This window comes from Simochromis diagramma, unplaced genomic scaffold (assembly GCF_900408965.1).
Source record: "Simochromis diagramma unplaced genomic scaffold, fSimDia1.1 OVJJ01000366.1, whole genome shotgun sequence".
Taxonomy (NCBI): Eukaryota; Metazoa; Chordata; class Actinopteri; order Cichliformes; family Cichlidae; genus Simochromis; species Simochromis diagramma.
Window position 1 is genome coordinate 770,319 of NW_024386970.1, and position 16,850 is coordinate 787,168.

Sequence of the window (16,850 nt, forward strand, 5' to 3'; positions counted from 1 at the left end):
TCAGCCTTCTTTTAGTCTAAGTGACGGAAAGAAACTCCCCAATTCTGTAAGGTTTTAAAGACATTTCATATTTTCAAAAGTATTGTCATTAGCTCATTTGAAAATATATAGAAGAAAGATGAGGTAATATAAAGTTAAAAATATTAATGTAGTCGAGTGTGCCAGATTTCAAAGAGTACAGTGTAACACACACCCCAACATATGCAGTCTGTGCATGTGTTAGTATCCTCAGACTGAAATGAGTCGGTCACACAGGAATAACCTGCAGCTCATTTCATCAGAATACTTTCAGGTATTTTTAAAGCAATAAAAAGAAAAAATGCGAAACTTTGTTTTTATTTTTATTTCACAGTCGTAGAAAACAGTTTTGCATGCATTCAAAATCTGGAAAATTTTCTCTGCTCAGGAGGCAAACTGATGTCCGAGTCTGTCCTTTAAAACTGAACCATCATTCAGGTCAAAATAAATAATGCAGAGTAAAAATCGGCACATGAACCGAGTCGTGGAATTAGCTCATGCTCAGCTCTGTGGCCAGTGACAGCTCGCAGGTGCTCCCTGCGCCTGCACACGGGAACACACTGGGCAACATGTTAGGTTAACGCTGCCTCCAACGCTTCCTGCTCACGCTGAAGGCTGCGCTGTAAACCGTCGTCTCAGAGACACAAATGTGCGAGTAATTCTTGCATCAGCCCAGCCTGGCGCCTGGTTTAGAGCGACACACGTCAGGCAGTTTGCAGGAAGCCTTCGCTCTCACACATCTCAGGACGCAAACACCGTGAATGTCGATGAAGATGAGGAGCGTGCCTGACCTGAGGCACCACTGTGAAAAGTGCTGTTTGCTGTGCAGGTCATGGTCACCCGGCTCTGATCAGGAGTGATGGCCCTGATCGTCCAGTGACTGTTCTCATTCCTGGGGTGTCAAATAATCCTGATTTACTCATTAATTTAAACCTGATCCACTACAGTTTTTTTCTATTAGTGAGATGGATCAGGATTCCTGCTGCGACGGGGTTATTCTCCCCCAAACGCCAACCTTTACCTCATTTTAATCGTGCAGGTTTTATTGCTTCAACCTAACCAGCAACTGCAAGCCAGAGTAAAAACAGTTTCTTCAGCCTCCTCATGCAGACATCTCAGCTCGGGGAACCAGGACTGTTGTCTCTCAGTGTGAATCGATGCTGCAGGAACTTCAGTCTCAAGGCTGGATTTTGGCCACTGCAATCTGAACTGAGCTGTTCAGGTCCCGGCAGTGTGTTTGTGGAAGAAGCTATGGATCTGCTGAGCGCCAGCCTGGCCCACGATGGGCTCCAGCTCGGCGGGGGAGGCGTTGCAGAGCTGCTGGATGCTGGAGAAGTGCCGCAACAGCACCAGAGCTTTGACCTTGCCCACCCCGGGGATCTGCTGGACCAGAGCCAGGACCAGAGGGTCTAGCAGGCGGGACGAGCTCTTCCTCCTGAAGGGGTTCTCCCGACCCTCCCCGTGAACCTGGAGACAACAAGAACAAGCCTCAAATTAAAAAAAAAAAAAAAAAGGCCAGCTTTGATCTGCGTCTTTTGTTCTGATTGGTTTGGATCGTTTTTGTTACGCAGGGTTTACAGCACCTGTGACTCACAGATGTTTTCATCATATTTCATTATGTCTCTGTAAAACAAAAAGTCATGTATGAATAAATTCCCCTTATGTTGTGTTAATACTGAGCTCTCACTGATGTGATTCTGTATAGCAGACCGTTGTCTATGAAAATGAACTTAATGCAATATTTTTATGACACACATTTACAAAATGTGACATCATAGAGAAAAACAACGCAAAATGATTTTATGTACCGTAACCCAGAGTTAAGGACTAAAAATCAACACATTCTGGAAATCTTACCATCTGAGTGATGAGCTGTGAGGCGTCGGCCTGCCCGCTGATGGGCAGCAGAGACAGGCCGAGGTCAAACACCACAAACTTCTGCACAGCGGGGAAGTACTGCTCGCTGAGTCTGGTCTTCTCCACCAACACCAGCTCCTGGAAGCTGCTCCCAGCCTGAAAACAAACACGAGGAGCGCCTCCAATATCAACCTGAACATCATCGAGAAGCTTCCAGGTTCCACATCAAACTTACGTTCCTGTAGCGAACCACCTTCCTCTTGTAGCTGCTTCCTGCGATGATGTCACACTCAGAGACGTAGAGGACACTGCTTTTGTTGGGCAGGAGGAAATCTGCCACTCCGAGCTCAGTCTCAAAGATGATTTTCACACCTCCACCTGCAGCAGATGCAAATTCATTGCACTAAATACACAAACACTTTAGCCAGAGCGGGAAGCACTCACTGTGTGCGGATCTGTGAGTGCTAAAAGCATACTGTAACTAGAGCCATCCAGTCCTTCTCTAAAAGCAAACATTACATTTCTTAAAAGTGCTTTAAAAGTCCAAACACCCACAGCTACAAACATCTGACTGACACTGCCCCCTCACTGCATCATTACATGCAACAAGCTTCTGCATTCTACGTTGCTCGTCGGACGACCACAAGGGGGCAGTATATAACGATGTGCAATTAAAGCCGCTTTAACTGAAGAGAAGCTGAATTTTCCTGCACATAGAACTTACACCGCTGTCTGTATATGTCGTCGTCATCATCATTCATTTGATCAGTAATAAAGTGACTGAGGTATTTCACCGTACTGAACCTCAGGAGTGTTGTTGGACAGTTTAAACACAGGGAAATTGAGCCGTTTGTGCTGCTGGGTTCTGCACATCGACACGACGCTTTTACAGCACTGTACTTTATGTCAACTCACCAAATGCTTCCAGTCTGACCACCTCACTTCTTCACATCTTAATAAGAGAAAAACTGCCAAGTTGCAGCCCTCTGCTGTTATTGCTCATAAAATACAGATTTTTGTGATGAAATCAAATAGCTATATTTACAGAGCTACGTAAGCTATGTCATTCAATTTTAGGCCAAATATCTGATACTATGAGTTTTATGAATATATCATTTAAAAAGTGTAGCTGAAGTTTAATAATAAATTCTGAGAGCGTGAATTTGTTTGAAAATATTATTATCATCATATTTGAACATTAACATTAAACTCTGGCATCAAAAAATATGTTCTATTGAAAATAAACTATACTTAACACAGTAGAAATAATTCAGTAACTATAAAATAAGGCTTCACATCTACACGCGTTTTGCGTTTCATGCAGAACTCCACTGACCCCCCCCATAAACACAACCTTAAAAGCATTAAAAGTCAGTACTTTTATAATAAAACGTTAAAGGCGGGTTCTCGTCTGATTTTTGGTGAATATTTATTACTCCGGGTTCGTGGTGCTTATTTACCTTTCAAACCCTGAATGAAGGACGAATTTCTCCATTTGTCGCTGCAGATCATGTGTCCGTAAGGAGGAACCGCGTTAAGCAGCTCAGGCGCTTTGTTCTCCATGCAGCTGAGCGCCACAGCGGGTTAAAGTTGCCTTTGTTGACTTGGATGACTGTAGGACGTTAGCTACCAGGGTTCGCTTTTGCCTCCATAAGTTAACTCGCGTCCTCCTTCTTCTTCTTTATAGGGTTTATTGGCAGTTGGCAAACAGCAAAATGGTGCACTACCGCCACCAGCTGGTGTGGAGTGTGGACCGAAATGACAAAAAATTGGATTTTGTAAAACCATCGCCCTTTCCTCTCGTCCTCCCCTTGCTTTTGCCACCTTTCCTTCATTTTGTATCCCATTCTACTCTTGATCTCCGTCCCACTAACACTAATATCCATACCTACCATCGGTCTCCTTGTTGCTTCTTTTGCTGTCCTATTTGCCGTTTCATTTCCTTTAACTCCATGATGTGCTGGTAACCATAAGAATGTGACCACAAGCCCCATCATAATTATTCTGAACAATGTTTGCTGGATCTCTATCAGAATGTCAGTCTGCAGTCTGAGTGACAGTCTTGCAGACCGGCCAGTGATGAGCTCGAGTCTGAACATATCACAGAACTTAGTGGTTTTGTTTCTTCAACCCACTGGACTGCTAACAATAATGAAACCATTTCTCCTGTGTACACTGATAAATCGTCACTGATCCTTTCCCCTACTTTGATATTAAATTCAGGAACAATAAATGCTATCCCGCTTTGGTTGGCTGTATTCTTTGATGCATCTATGTAGATTTTGACATAACTACAATACTGATTAATATATTCCTGCGCTGTATGTGAATGTAAGATAAAGCCCCTCTCCTTGTTCTTTTTGTTTAACAATGTGAAATATGCTACTGCATCAGGAAGCATCCATGGTGGTATTGTAGGCAACGGTGCTGTTTGACTTATGTTGATCTTGTCCAGATTAAGTTCAGCTGCTTTCTGTCCCACTGTCCACCTAAAGCTCTTCAGTTCACCTTTCTCTTTATCCCAGCATGGTTGGAAAACAGTTTTTGTCGGATGATCTTCACCATGTCCTTGTAAACTTGCCCAGTAATTCAATGCCAGTTTGTAATGGCATTTCCCCCATTTCTCTTCCTCCTTTCCTGCCGTTGTTCAGATGACGGACATACACCTCCACGTCGCCCCCTGGAGGACAGGAGGAAGAGCGCACCTGCACGGCCTAGATAATATAAGAACTTTATTTATCCCGAGGGAAGTTCTTTTGTCATCGGACAGTGTAAAAATGACAAAATGCGTGCTAAAATTTTTTGTGTTTTTTTCTCTCCTAGATCCCCCTCCGCCTCCCCCCCTTTTTTTTACGATTTTTTTCTAACTTTTTTTGTGGGTTTTTCCTCTTAGGGAATCGGGTATTATGGCGTTTTTTTCTTTTAAATTAAAATTATTTTATTATATTTATATTATATTATATATTATTATTATATATTATTATATTTTAATATATTTTTTATAGGAATTTCTTAATCTTTTTTTTATTCTCATTTATTAATTTTATTTTTTCTTATAAATTATTAAGCTTTTTTCTTGGAATTTATTTGGTAAATTTCCCAGCCTTTTCTTCAATCATGTTTTATACACGAACATATTTTAATGGATAAAATTAATACAAAATAAATAAAAATTTTACAATAAGGAAAATGCTGGCACCGTAGCGCCCTCTACCGGTCAGACTCGGCACTGACCCCTCCGTCTGCTTTTCTTCGCGCCTTACACTCGCTGCTGCTTTCGCCCACAAACAGGTACGTTCGACCTGCGAATTCGACGCTAAACAGAAACAAGTTACAGGGAAAAAGTTGTTTTAACCGAAGACTGAAAAATGTTTCTTCTTCTTTTTATCATTTGAAATTTCAGTAAAACGGAGCGTAGCTGGCGAGCTAACGTTAGCTAACGGGGCTCAAGTTTAAACAGTTGGCGTTCGAGAAACGGTAAATCTGTTAAATCCGACCGTTTTCTTCCAGTGTCGCTGCTGTGGGACTGACGAAATAAAGAAATGGTGAAAATATCTGTTCTGAAGGTACGTGAGCCTTTAATGGCTGTGTTACTGCTTTAATTCGCTAAACGTGGCTCACGGGTTGAGTTTTGATGCCCAGCAGATGTAGTTGGTGTATTTAACCCTTTCACGCACAGTGGTCACTACAGTGGACAGCTATTCAAAGGCTGTTTTCTTGTATTTGTGTCAGTGTTGATGGTATATTTGCACATAAAACACTACATTGGACACATATGTGTCCCTTCATACTCTGCCACCCACTGGTCAGCCCGTGGAGTGGTAGCCACCTAAGTGGACATGTAAAAAAAAAAAAAATCTTAGAAAAGTATGTTTTAAAAAAAAAAAAAAAATCTTAGAAAAGTATGTTTTAAAAAAAAAAAAAATGAAATTCAAAAACCGTCTTTTCATGCCTAAAGATGAATAAAAAAAATCCTGATTGTGGTTGTCATGATTCATGTGCTAAAGGGTTAAACCTTTAAAATATCACTTATCACAAAGGTGTTTCAGGTGTGAGTACTTGTCACCTCCATAACAGAAGATAGCCTTTATTAGTTCCCCACGTGGGAAATTTGTCACATGTCACTGGGAGAGGGTGAAACAAAATAAGTGTAATAATGAAATGCAAAGACTGAAGACTTTATTTTCCTTTAATTTGTCAAAATGTAAGTTAGGTATTTAAGTGACGTTCAAGCTGAGCATCAAGAGGTGCAAAACATACCTTTCTATGCAGCACAGTGATGATGATGTGTACTTCAAACTGAACTCTGCAGGTGGAGAACCCATCGTGTCTCTGGGGTGCCATTTGGGGTCTCAGCGGCGATGTGGAGACTTCAGAACATTACAAAAAGCTACATTTTCAGATGAACCTCTTCTACCGCGACACCACGCAGGACGTGTGCACGCTAAAGCCTACGTCGTTGGAGGAAGGACTGGTATCAAGACGTCAGAAACATTGTCGCTCCTGTGTTGGGCGAGGTGATAGAGTAAGGAGATTTGTGTGTGCTTTCCTGTCAGGTGTATGTGGTGTACTGGGCGGTAAAGAAGTCGTGGTTTCGGGCCGTGGTGGAGTCGATCTTCGTGGACTCGGTTTCCTGTCAAGCTTGTTGCTTTCTGGTCGACCACGGAGAGCGAGTCGTCGTCCCCTCAGAGCAGTAAGACCAGAGCAGCTTGGGAAAAACTGCTTCCACCTCATATCACACACACAACAGTCAGGTCAGAATAGTGTACACAATATATCTTTAGGCTTCATGCAAGAACATTTTCAGCCTGTAATCTTAAACCTGTTGGGCCTTCAGTTAGACTTTGCAGCGCCTTTAAAGCTGGTTAGATTTAAGTGCTTCAGAATAAAATATAAGGTTTCAGGTGAAATCTAACTGATAATCCTCATATTTAACACATTTAACATAACTGATACTGCTAAAACATGGCTTCCCACACACAGACTTCAGAATCAGAGAGACTTTATTTATCCCCAAGGGGCAATTAAGATACAACAGAGCAGCATGACATTGAAGATAAGGACAGTGCCTAAACAGGCAAAAAGAGTGAGATAATAAATAAACAGGATATACAGTATATACACAGTTTTAAAAGTACACAATTTCAAAATTAAAGTGACTGAAAGGTGAATAAATAACTGTAAGTGACTAAAATGGAGTAAAGTGTCGGCAGTATAAAGAGTGTAGAGTAGTTTATGTTTCTGGTGTTGGAAATGTTCTTATCGGCTGGAGCTAAAAAGCAGAGGGGCTTTGGGGACAAAGGTGGCGCTCCTCCTCTCAGTCCTGCAGGAAATGCAGCGGAGGCGCCGCCCAGAGGGGAGCATTGAAATTACAGGGTTCGTACGGGTGCTTGAAATCCTTGAAAATACTTGGATTTTAATGTTGTCTTTTCAAGGTTTGAAAAGTGCTTGAATATCAGATGTGGTGCTTAAAAGTGCTTGAAAGTGTAACTGTATTTCATTCACCACAAATAACTATCTGATTGAATAGTTTTCTTATCAGATAGAGAAATAAAATGAGTCGCAAAATGTAGAGGCAAAATTTCCCCGCCTGGCTGCCTTGTGTCTGTTTCAATATGTGACCCCGCCCCTCCCTCGGACAGTCGGGGATGAGTACGCTAACACAGCGGTCCTCGGACCGGTACCGGTCCGTGAGTCGTTTGGTACCGGGCCGCGAGAGTTGAGGCTCAGGTGTGAAATGTGTAGTTTTCAGGGTTTTTATCGGTTTTCAGCGTTATTTTGTTATCGTTTATATCGTTTACTCGGTTTTCCTGGGTCTTTTCACGTGTGTTATGAATAAATCTCCTTTTTTTCGGTACCGGTACTAGTTTTATTTTGTTGTATTTATCCGCGACACATTAAAGGCCGGTCGGTGAAAATATTGTCAGGCATAAACCGGTCCGTGGCGCAAAAAAGGTTGGAGACCGCTGCGCTAACATACCTGTAGGTCGCTGTTTTAATGAGTGTTTGATGGAAAACAACAATGGCGGAGTTTGCGCTCTCCAGTCGCATGATAGTTGAGTCCTAGTAAATAATTTTCCAGTACGTGTACGTTACACACGCTATTTTTTTTAAAATTATGATTATTATTTTGCTATCAAACTCGCTGGAAAAATGATTGAAATGCACTGAGTGTGATGCAGTATGGCAGCGCTGTTATGGAATATGCTGTGAACTTAGCTAACATTATTTAGCAGTAATATGAGTTAATTTACTCAAGTGAAAGCTTTAAACATTAGCCTGATACATAACTAGCCAACTTAAGGCTTTCTGGTTAACCCTCTGGGGTCGACGGGCCCAGAGTCTCCATTTCAACTTGGGTCGAACGTGCGGACTTCAAACTGTATACCAGTGTTTAAATTGTGTTGATAGGCCACGTAAAACCGATGTTTTTTGTTTTTAATAAAACAGTGGCGTTTACTCCGGGAAGAAACTGTAAAAACGGCGTTTTCTAAGCGCTAGCAAACACGCTTTGCTTGTGAGTGAAAAACAACAGTCATTGGTGAAAAAAGAAAACAAAAACTCCTTCTCTATTGGTGGAAAAATGTACCATGTTGACCAATCAAAAAAATGATATGGCAACATGTGGCATCTGGTTGTTTGGGAAGAGGGGAAGTTTTAGGAGTGAGCAAAAGAGAGAGACAGTTTTGATACGTGAGAAATTTGTGAGGTTTACCGTGTTTGGAGTCTCAAGTAGGGGTGGGCGATATAAACGATATACGATAGGAACGATATAAATTTGGCCAACGATAGAGATTTTGACTAGATCGCGATATCGCATGTTGATGATGTCATCTAGCTGCGCCTGTTTTGGTCGAAAGCATCGCAGCGGCTACAACCATTATCATTATAAGTGCCTGTTGGTTGAAAACCTGCGCCAGAGTTCTGGCAGGCAGGCCAATGATTTTAGAGCACACTGATGCAGTGCGCTGCAGTCTGTTCTTGTTCTGAAGGCTGAGGGAGTGGAACCAGCAGGTAATGGAGAAGGTCATGATGCTTTCCAGGAAGGCGTAGTAAAAAGTCATCATGATGGGTGTGCTGACTCCAAAGGAGTTGAGTTTCCTAAGGAGGTATAGCCATCGGTGGCACCTCCTGAGAATCTCCTCTGTCTTGGCAGAGAATTTCAGGAGGTTGTCAAAGATGGTTCCCAGGTATTTGTACTCCTCAACTACCTCCACTGGCTTCCCGTGGATGGTGGTGGTGGCTGCCTACTGGAGAAGGTCACCACCATCTCTTTGGTTTTGCTCACGTTCAGTTCAAGTTTGTAGAGTGGTGTGACAGCTCCAAACTCCTGCAGAGTGGGCCCGTGGTGCTGTGAGGGGCCTGACAGGAGAACTGTGTCGTATTTCACCAGGTGACAGAGCTGTGTGGATCTGCAGTCATCGGTGTAGATGATGAAGAGCAGGGGGGAGCGCACACAGCCCTGGGGGGAGCCAGTGGAGGTGGGACGGAGACCGGAATGTTTACTGTTTAGAGAAGGATAGAAGGAGCTTCACGGTGTCCTTGGTCGTGTCCAAATTCATGGGCTGCATCCTCCTGAGGCCGCATTTGTAGACCGATTACGTCACAGCGACGCGCCGAAGGCTGTTCAAATTCGTAGACTCCTCCGAATGCAGCCGACGGGTGTGTCCTTCGTGGCCTACCATATCCCAGAATTCATAGCGCGGCCCAGCCAAACTCCAGTTTCCAATAATGGCGGCCGCTACTAAGTTTTAAAATCACTCATACTAATCTTTCTGGGTCACAAAATAAACTTTTAACATATTTTCAGGCGAGAAAGTAGCTGTGTAAACATCAAATACCTGCTCGGTTAATCAAGATATCACATATTTGCAAAAGTGCCTCGACGTTTTCGGAGATGTCTGTTACCCACCAGCTCGATAGCTAGCCGGGAGCTCGAGGGTCACTGATGCGGCCGAGAACGGCACATCATTTTCAGATCACCGCGGACTTTCGCTACTCGGGTTAAACGTGATATATAAGTCACTTAGACAACCTAAAAATGTTATTGTTGGGCTTTTTTCAGTGTTTTGTTTGTTCGTGATTAAATCGGTTTGGCTGAGATTAAAGTTATTAGATTAGATAAAATAAAACTTTATTAATCCCCCGGGTGGGTTCCCCCTTGGTTTTCACACAGCTGAATAAACGTCAAACAGAAAACTGATTAAACAGAAGTATGAGACGGTCGAGAATTTACACCAGTGTCCTGTTATATTTTAGATAGCAAGGAGCAGACGGCTGAGTTTATTAAACTCCACCGAGACAGCGGTGACGCTAATCTGAAGGCTAGACCGTCCAATTTCCCCAGCCATTTACTTCCGGCCTACCCGACCCTCTGAGGACCCGGCCCACGTAGACCGCGAAGGCCGGGTCCTCAGGAGGATGCAGCCCATGAATTTGGACACGACCTTTGTGTGCCAAGAGAGGTACTGTGTTAGTGCATGAGAGGGTGGTGCAGACCTCCTCCAGCTTATCTGGGGAACACTGAACACTTTGCTGTTACACTCAGCTCTCTCTTTACCACAACGAGCCGGTGCACAGTGTCTGCACCGCCGACCCAATCTGTCAGTTTTAAAATATTCCATAACCATCATCTCATATTATTTTGTCTTAAATGTTCTTGTCTTTCTTTAAAAATGGCTCCTATCATTTCTGGATGTCACTTACATTATAATTTCTTGGCACTATCCTATGGAGAACCTGTATTTCCTTTCTTTTTTTCCTTCTTTACAGTGAGTGTGGGGTGACAGATTAAGCTACGTGGTCCTCCACCTGTTTTCTTCCTTTTCTGTTAGTTTCTGTTAGTCTGTTAGTCTTGGTTTATGGGTTTGGAGACAAAAATACAGGAGGCCTATCTGTTACGGAGGAGAATAGGAAGACTCAGGGGAGTTTTATGAGGACATGCAGACGGTTGGTATGACAGAGGAGGATGCTGGGATAGGAGGAGAGTGAGGTCCATTTTTAGATAATCCATTACTGATTTATTCCCCTAGGCTCTTATTTTGAAAATCTAAATCTGTGGGGAGCTTAAAAAAAAAGAAAGAAAGAAAACTTTTTTAAAACAGGTTCTGCTGCGTGATTCTAGACGTGAAGGTGCAGAGAGCTGCGCTGCATTTACTATATATATATATATATATATATATATATATATATATATATAAATAAATTATTATTATTTATTTATTTATTTTTGCATCTGTTTGGTTTTTAACTCTGTCCCCTCTGAAAGGATCCGGGTGGCGATGGAAAACTTCCTTCAGCTGCCTTTCTGGGTGCAAAAGTTCCACCTGGCGGGAATCAAACCAACAACCCTGCGAGTGTCTCTGCTTGAGGAGAAGGCAGAGCTCAAGTAAGGCGAGCTCATCTCACGTAGTTTAGAGGCTACAATGGAGCACATTTGCAGATCTTTCTTGTGTTCTTCTGCAGACCGTCGGCTCGGTGGGACAGCTCTGCCACGCTCTTCCTGCACAAGCTGCTGCAAGGTGAGTGTTATTGCTGCTGCTTGAACGCCATTAACATTAGTTTTTATGTTTCGGTGCGATGCATCTCTGAGCTTGACTCGTCTTTCATCTCACAGCATCGACCCTAAAGGAGGCCGTGCTGCTTGAACCTGAGTCAGACTCTACCCCTATCAAGCTTTACGTGACTGTTGGTGACATCAAGGTGAAGTTTGACTAAAAAGCTTTTATTTTGCACCCAGACTTGTTTGGAGACATGTGATCACGTTTGTATTAACCTTTCTTAAACAGATCTGTGTGAATGACGACTTGGTGGCGAAGAGGTTTGCCTACTACAGCACAAAATCAGGCGACGGCCTGGAGGAGGGAGACAGACTTCCTGTGATGCTGTCTTACAGCATCTTAACCCAGCACGTCTCCCCCAAGCCGACAGCACAAACCCAACCACCTCCCGGTAAACGGATATATGAACTCTGGCTCACCGCTCTCAGCATATGTTGGTTTCATCCATGTTTGATTTGTCTGCCACAAATCAAACATGGATCCATCTGCTGCGGTGGCCCCTCAGGAAACAAAGGAAATAAAATACCTGGTAGTTTGCATTAATGATTAACGCCTCCTGCTCTTAACAATTGGCTACTTCTCTACCATCATTTCTGCTCTTATGAGCTTTTCAGTCTGTTGAGCTCTGGATCGCTGCAGTGCCATGATTTGTTCCTTTTCAGTCATCTTATTGCTGCCGAGCTTTATCTGTCGGGCTGATGGCCTGAAACATGAAAGAGAGTGCACCTTCTTATTCATATGACTGTATTCGTTCCGGTGCTTGTTTCTGTGTCCCAGATCAGCAGAGTTTGGTTGAAGCTGGGGGGGCAGCTGATTGGCTTACAGCTCCTTCCCTGCCTCCTGAGGTATGCAGCCCTGCTAGCTCACTCACTTTTAGCTGTGTTCTAATGAAACAACCACATGTGCTGAACTCTCACGTCTCTGCTTTAGATTGTACAACACAAGCTGGTGAAGGCTGGAGGTGAACATCGGTCAGTGGTCACAAAACAACAGCTGTCTCCAAACAGCCAGTCAGGGAGCGGCTCAGACGCAGCTGAGAGGTGAGCGCCCGTTCAGTTGTTCAGTTCAGCAGAGTTCCGATTAAAAGTAACCAAGTGGCCTCTGTTCACTTTTCAGCAGCTCGTCAGACGACGCAGACTCGTCTCTGGCTGCAGCCCTCACAAAAAACCATCAGCTGTTCAGGTGAGTCGGCCACAGTCTCAGATCGCAGGCACATGATGTTTTATATCATCGTGTGTGATGGGCTGTCGCCCCCTGCTCACAGGTTTCTACAGTTTATGAAGCCTGGCAGCAGTTCCGAGCTGGCAGCTCCCCAGGTGAGTGCATTTTCCAACATTGCAGGTGCAGGTTGGACCAACTAGGTTCTAACAGCTGAGCCCGCCGTCTACTCCAGCGGTGTCAGCAGGGGGCGCTCATTAATGTACACATGTCGTGCAGGCATGAATCCTCCTGAAGGTTTGAGTTGATACTTCATGCAGGAGGAAACATCTCAGTCAGCAGCTGTTTGTTGTAAATGTCCAGTCGGCTTGACGTGCTGCAGGTTTGCTGCACTCGTACAGAAAAGAGCAGCTTTTAGATGATGCGCCCACTCCTGACTGAGATTTGGATTTCCACCCGCTCATAGTAAGAACATTTGAGCCTGTGTGGTACGGCTGCTATGAGGTCAGACTCAGGACAGACTTGGTGCTGTTAGTGACTAAACTCTGTTCCATCCTGTGATGTTTCTGAAACTAAAATCCAGAATCTTGTTTGGTTTGTTTTCCCTGCAGGAAGCTGAGGTGTTGCCTCTGATGAGGTAAAAGACAAAAATTAGCCCAGATAGTAGTCTTTATCTGAGCTGATTGCTTCATTTGTTGGGTTCCCCTCACTGACTGCAGTCTGTCCCAGCAGTGAGAAACCAGGAGCTGAGAATCTTCAGAGCTGTCAGGCTGAATCTTTGGTGGATGAAGAGGCAAGGTAGAGTACTCTGCATGAGGAAAAACCAAACCAAATGGTCATACTAAGTACTCTTAGGGGTACGTTGGAGTGCAACAACAGGACCTGCATTTTACATATATATTAGGGGTGCAACGATACTCGTATCGATATTGAACCGTTCGATACAGTGCTTTCGGTTCGGTACGCATATTTATCGAACAATACAACATTTTTAATTTATTTTATCAACTTTCCTTCTGACGATGCTGTCTGTGTTGAGCGCTCAGTGGATCTGCGTTCGACTGCTCCGCCTAGACTGCACTGTCGACGTGTTGGCCGTCCAGCCCCACGCACGGGGCGATCGGCGGTAGCTCGTTAACGGAGATTTGCCGTGTTGTGGCGTTAACGTCATTTCAGATTAACGCTGACAGCACTAGTGGGAACACAACGAATATGACTGCACATTTACTCCGACATCATCCTAGTGCAAAGACAAGTGGAAGCAGACAAAAACAACAAGCAGCATGCTACAAACTTTACCCGAGTCATTTAGACAGCCGTTAGCACAGGATTCTCCTTATGGGGACCTGATATGTTTAATATGCTGCTGAGAATATAGCCCAGAAGAAGCGTATAGTAGAGCTTTTATTTTGGAAAGAGACATTTCTCTGTAATAAACTCTCTTTTCCAAAGATGAGGGATTCCTCCATCAGATTTATTTTTTTATTACTTTTTTGTTTCAGCAACATTAAATTTAAAAACTGTACTTTTATAACTTTAATAAATGACAAATTAAAAAGGCATGAACATTTATTTGTATCGAAAAAAATATCGAACCGTGACACCAAAGTATCGAACCGAACCGTGAATTTTTGCACCCGTAATATATTCTTAGATTCTACCAGAGTTAAAATTAGCGTTTCTGTGATGTCGGGCATTTGTGCAGCTCCTTCTCTGTGTAGTTCTTCCATCTTTATCCTTTTATACCTAAACAGAATTCCAGTAGACTGTTCCACATTCCCGGGAAAATCTGATGAGATTAATTAATATTAATAATAATGTGTGCTTTCTCCACATTCAGCATCTTTGTCTTCACTTTAATCGTGTTTCTGATTTTCTCTTTTAATCAGCAGCTCCAGCACATCTGTCGCCTCGGCTCCAGCAGAGGAGACCCAGAGCAGTGAGAAGGACTGGGCCTGTGCACGGTGAGCTGCAGTTTTTCTCTCTCAGGAAGCAACAACACAGGTCAACCTGATAAAAACACGTTACAGGATAGAAGCTCCTGCACACTGTGTTTTAACCATACTGCTCCTGTCTTTGAGCTTTCCTCGATCCCCATAAGACATAAACACTGAGTAAAGACATGAAATGTTTTTCATTTAATTCAATTTTATTTATTTTTTAAATTGTGTTAACTGCACCTGATGATGAAAATACAATTACTGGCTTGGATAAAAGGTGTGTTAATCATTTCTTTGAGTTTGCTTGTAAAATCCACTCACCGGCCACTGTATTAGACACACCTGTATCTAACTGCTTGTTAACAAATATCAGGCCCCGTGTGATTGGCTGATTAGTGAGCAGCAGTTCTCTGGGGAGAAAATGCCTTGTTTAAGGTCAGAGAAGGGCAGAACGGCTTCGAGTTGATAGGAAGGCCAATAGCAAGTCAACCAAGGTGTGCAGAAGAGCATCTCTGTCTTGAAGCAGAAGAGCTACACAACAGAAACTGAGGCTTCTGTTTACACAGACTCACCAAAAGTGGACAATAAAAGATAGAAAAACACTGTACGACCTGATGAATCTTTATATCTGCTGCAATGGTTCAGGGTCAAAGTTTGGCATGAACAACATAACAGCATGGATCCATCCTGCCTGTAACTCCACAGCCGAGTGTTGTTGCTGACCGTGTCCATCCCTTTATGACCACAGCGTAGCATCCTCTCAGCATCATCTCAGCGGCCTCCACATTCACCAAATCTCACTCCAAAAGAGCATCTTTGAGACGTGGTGAAGCACGCAACAGCTGTGTGATGATGTCCTGTTAACATGGACCAAAATCTCTGAGGAGTGTTTGCAGAAGCTTGTTGAATCTGAGCCATGTAAAATGAAATCAGCTCTAAAGACAAAAGCAGCTCCAACCTGCCACTACCAAGGTGTACCTAATGAAGTGGCTGTGTAGTGTAGTACTATGTCAGGCAGTAATTTGTGTCCAGACTGTTCGACTGAAGTAGTTTCTTCATGTTCTGTCTGTGATGCAGCCTGTTGGAGTTGTTGAATCCACAGGCTCTGAACCCCGATCCCGACGCCCAAGACGCTGTGGTACGTTTACGCAGACAACTCTGATTTAGTTATAGAGTGCAAATAAAATTAAAAAAATAATTATTTTACCTCTTAGAAAATATGAAAATGAAAGCCTGTAGATTTATTGGTTGTTACTCATGCAAACACTGCTCATGATGTTATTTAAAGCCTCCTTTGTCCTTTCACCTGGATGTCTCAGGTTTCTCCCCTCGACCCCTGCCGGAGTGGGATTCTGGTGCACGCTACCTTCCCAGCAGAGCCGTGGATCAGTGTGAATGACACCGCCATCGCAGACACCCTCTGCTGGGTAAACAAGAACACGCCCTGAGTTTGTCATCAGGATCTTTAACATGCTAGGAAACGAGAGTTTAGTGACCTGAACATTCAGGTGTAATTGTAAATGTTGTGAAAGTGGTTTCGTTATTAACAACACAGCATCAGATTCAATTTCAAATTTGAAATGTTCTCAGAAATGGTTCAGAAATACAAATAAAGTTGTTGTTGTTAATTTACTGATTATTTCCTTCATCTAGAGTATTTAAAAGATGGACACACTGCCGCACATTTTTTATTGTTTTTTTTTTTTTGTTTTTTTTCAATGAAAGCGTTGAGCATGGGGTTGATTTGAAGTTTTTAAACTATCATGTGAGACCATAAGCTCACGAGTGCAGGTTTAAGGCACTTGAGCATCAGCTTCCCTTATAGGACACGGGAGTGCTGCTGTCGCCATAATTTTTAAAACTCAACGAGGCGCTGTCGCTGTCCATGAGGACCGAGCGATCAGACAGTGAGCGTAGCGATGCTGAGACTCGAGGCATCAGAGCCTGGCCGAAAAAAAATCAGCACCTGGATTTAACTAAGCAAACAGGTAAGAGTGATTCGTAGGTTTCAACTGGCAACAGGTTATTTAACCCTGAACCAGTAAGTAGCTTCTCATTTCTTAACCTACCGTGTTTGAAGACATGGTCCTGGAGAAGAGAAGCTTTTACTCGAATTGGGATCAAATTATTGCCCTTCATCAAGCAAAGAAATAACGTGGGAGAAACTAAAAGTACAGAAACTGGGTTTAAAAAACAGTCCAGCATATTAAAACCTGGGAGGACAGAGGTGAACCATCATCTTTGACGAAGAAACGTGGTCATCATCGTGATCTGACATAACAAATGTTGGTGAAATGTGTACAACGCGAAGAGGACT

At 43.2% G+C, this 16,850-nt stretch overlaps 2 protein-coding genes across 10 annotated transcripts in view; one reads left to right on the plus strand and one right to left on the minus strand.

The window, feature by feature from the left end:
- Window positions 1–198: 198 nt before the first annotated feature.
- Window positions 199–3,565, minus strand: faap24 (FA core complex associated protein 24). Its single transcript, XM_040038748.1, has 4 exons — window positions 3,336–3,565; window positions 2,111–2,253; window positions 1,876–2,031; window positions 199–1,485 (listed from the first exon to the last, which is right to left on the minus strand). The coding sequence occupies exons 1-4, from the start codon at window positions 3,436–3,438 to the stop codon at window positions 1,237–1,239; spliced, it is 651 nt and encodes a 216-aa protein (XP_039894682.1). The 5' UTR covers window positions 3,439–3,565; the 3' UTR covers window positions 199–1,236.
- Window positions 3,566–5,029: 1,464 nt separating this feature from the next.
- tdrd12 (tudor domain containing 12) overlaps window positions 5,030–16,850 on the plus strand; it is a 32,272-nt gene continuing 20,451 nt past the window's right edge. Inside the window, exons 1-17 of one of the 9 annotated variants that reach the window (XM_040038726.1) lie at window positions 5,030–5,166; window positions 5,279–5,441; window positions 6,188–6,349; window positions 6,432–6,568; window positions 11,144–11,263; window positions 11,341–11,396; window positions 11,492–11,577; window positions 11,664–11,826; window positions 12,213–12,280; window positions 12,366–12,475; window positions 12,555–12,617; window positions 12,700–12,751; window positions 13,205–13,230; window positions 13,323–13,391; window positions 14,483–14,557; window positions 15,611–15,671; window positions 15,853–15,960. In XM_040038726.1, the coding sequence (XP_039894660.1) occupies window positions 5,418–5,441; window positions 6,188–6,349; window positions 6,432–6,568; window positions 11,144–11,263; window positions 11,341–11,396; window positions 11,492–11,577; window positions 11,664–11,826; window positions 12,213–12,280; window positions 12,366–12,475; window positions 12,555–12,617; window positions 12,700–12,751; window positions 13,205–13,230; window positions 13,323–13,391; window positions 14,483–14,557; window positions 15,611–15,671; window positions 15,853–15,960 (1,380 nt within the window). In that variant the 5' untranslated portion in view covers window positions 5,030–5,166; window positions 5,279–5,417. The other 8 variants (XM_040038721.1, XM_040038725.1, XM_040038724.1 and 5 more) reach the window with 8 other exon arrangements.